The sequence below is a fragment of the Pangasianodon hypophthalmus genome, chromosome 13, assembly GCF_027358585.1.
Source record: "Pangasianodon hypophthalmus isolate fPanHyp1 chromosome 13, fPanHyp1.pri, whole genome shotgun sequence".
In the NCBI taxonomy this organism is placed as follows: domain Eukaryota; kingdom Metazoa; phylum Chordata; class Actinopteri; order Siluriformes; family Pangasiidae; genus Pangasianodon; species Pangasianodon hypophthalmus.
In genome coordinates this window covers 295,954-298,736 of record NC_069722.1, presented here as the reverse complement: position 1 = coordinate 298,736, position 2,783 = coordinate 295,954, and the positions used below count along the sequence as shown (strand labels likewise).

Below are 2,783 nucleotides of genomic sequence, written 5' to 3'. Positions count from 1 at the left end.
TGATGAAGAGAGAGAATAAAGAGGCTGGTGAGGGAACGAGTGTTTATAGCTGCTGTAACGTAAGCGACTACAGGAACTGACTCACTTCACTGATGCTCCACAATATTAAACATAACAGCACGCATGCAAGCGATTTATTCCTCACTTTAATTCTTCCACAATATTAAGGAAAAAAAAGTTTAGGAAAAGAAAAGTTTAATTATTGATCATTTCACACGCTGGTTCACATTAAATCCATATTTTGTCACAGGGATTTAAAAAAAACATTTTGAGGATTATTGAATTTAAGTGCAATTAAATCTTTAAAACTATGCATTATTAGGATTATTAAATATTTTAATAAGATATTAAAAGGCATAGAGTGTTGTGGTGAAATGGGATGTTTGGATGCTGTCGCCCCCCCACTCTCACACGTTCACTCAGGTTTGTCGACGGTGGAGTGGCTGCTGCTTTATGTCCCAGGGTGCCCTCATGTCTGTGTTAGCTTCTGGCTCTCCCTTTCAGTTATGCTGTCATAGCTAGTCTTGCCGGAGTCCCTGCTTGCACTCTGCACGCAAAGTACATCGTGCTTAACCATTAGAGGACAAAAGCTCACCTAACAATCTCTTCCTTTCTCTCCATCTCTCTCTCTCTCTCACTCTCTGTCGAGCTACACATGCTACTTCTGAGATGCCAGTGATGCCAGTGATCCTGACCCCTTCTGCTCCTCCTCGCTGCCTGACCCATCCTGATGCCCTACTTCTGGTTGGAGTTCTCATCGGTTGAGTTGCTCGCTGCTGCTGGGGGTGGCCCCATATGGACTGCCTGAAGAACTGTTTGGATTGCTGGGGATAGTGCCACCTGGGGGCTGTGGAGATGGTGCTGCTTGGGGATCACATATGGGGAGCTGTACTGTAATGGCTTGGGACTGCGACTGCTGTAGTGGCTTTGGGGCTGCAGTTGCCACGAGCAGCTTCGTACTCAGGACTCCATCAGTGGACAGTGGATAGATTTTAACCAGCCGGACCTCTTGCAAATACTGTGATGAATTTATTGGTTGCACAATTGCACTATTTGTCCATATAGTACACAATAGAAGGGATTTATTTATAATTGCACTATCCGTTGCACCCAGATGAGGATGGGTTCCCTTTTGAGCCTGGTTCCTCTCAAGGTTTCTTCCTCATATCATCTCGGGGAGTTTTTCCTTGCCACCGTCGCCACTGGCTTGCTCATTAGGGATAAATTCACAGTGATAAATTTAAATATTTACAATATATTTTTGTGAATCCATTTATTTCTGTAAAGCTGCTTTGTGACAATGTCCATTGTTAAAAGCGCTATACAAATAAAATTGAATTGAATTGAATTAATAATATATTTTAAAAGATTTTAATATTTCATAAATTATAAGAAATAATTTTGTACAGATTATTCCTTCTGATGTGTGTAAAGAACAAATATAAAGACTTTTGTGATTTCTTTAAGCTACATGCCACATTAAATTATATTAAATTATATTATTTTTACGTTTCATAAGCAATAGGAATAAAATCATATTTAAAAATATGAAATAAATAAAGAGTGACGCTCACATTTAAACAGGAGAAAACACTACTCTCCCGTTCAACCAATCAGGAGTCGAGTTTAAAGGAAAGGGGCGGGGCAGTGGAGGTGGAGCCACACGGCGGCGGGCCAATCAGAGCGCGGCAGTGCAGAGGCGGGAGGGAGAGGAGACGGGTTTATGTTGTGTGGGCGCGCGCGCTGAGGGACTGAAGCCATTCAGCAGCGAAATGGCGGAGACGGCGGACAGGATGGAGGTGAGCGGCGGCTGCGGCGACACAAAGCGCGGCCCGGTGACGCCGCTGCGCCACACACACACTCGGCAGCGCGTTTAGCTTTACGTTTCGCTTCAGATTTCCGTTACTGCGATCTCTCTCGCGCGCGTTTTAGCCCTCATGCTAACTGCGTGCTGCGCATCATCCATTTTAAGCAGCTAAGCTAACGCTAATTTACCTCAGAAAATCCGCTAACTGCTAACGGCACAATCTTTCAGCGGGACGGCTTCGCTAAAAAATACCGCGTTTCCTTCTACAGTGGTGTTTATTTAACATTTCGATAAAGATAATCCTTCAGTTTGATCCGTGTTTAAATTTCTCGCTGAATCACACTAGCTAGTTAGCTAGCTAACAGAGAATAATTGGCTCGTGCACACACCGCATGGGATTAAGTTCCTTTAAAGACTACCCGTGTTACGACAAACCCCGCCTCTTTGCGATGATTGGCTAGTCGCTACAGCCATCCATGGTGTAATTGGCTAGTGCAGGCGGTATCCACTCTAGCAGCCTATCACAACGCGTGGAGGCGGGGTTTATCCAAGAACGGGTGGGAATGAAAAGTAAAACGCATGGGATTTTTTTTTCTTAATGCTAGCTAGCTTTAAAGATTATAATCTCCATGAGTGTAGATGATCCGGATAAGATCCGCGCGTCAGTGTGAATGCGACTCCAGCACTTTAGAGCCGTAGAGTGGTTCTCTAGTAGCTCCACGTTGTTAGCATGATGGCTAATAGCTAGTCTGAGCTACAGGCTAAAGCTGGTCACATGGCACACAGCCGGAGGATGGAGAGCTTCTTCAGGAGTTCTTCACTTTAATGGCTTTTTATTCTTCCTTCGTTAGGTTGTATAAATGTGTGTGTTTAATGTGTGAATGTTTTCTTGTCTTTGCTCTGGAGGTGTCGCAGGGAGAGAGCTCAGAGAAGCCCGCTGCTGAGGACATGACGTCCAAGGACTACTACTTCGACT

At 44.3% G+C, this 2,783-nt stretch overlaps 1 protein-coding gene across 1 annotated transcript in view; it reads left to right on the top strand.

The window, feature by feature from the left end:
- The first annotated feature begins 1,667 nt into the window (after positions 1-1,667).
- prmt1 (protein arginine methyltransferase 1) overlaps positions 1,668-2,783 on the top strand; it is a 6,815-nt gene continuing 5,699 nt past the window's right edge. Inside the window, exons 1-2 of the mRNA XM_053239169.1 lie at positions 1,668-1,799; positions 2,714-2,783. The exon at positions 2,714-2,783 is cut by the window's right edge and continues 26 nt beyond it. Coding sequence (XP_053095144.1) covers positions 1,773-1,799; positions 2,714-2,783 — 97 coding nt within the window. The 5' untranslated portion in view covers positions 1,668-1,772. The remainder of the gene's footprint in view (positions 1,800-2,713) is intronic.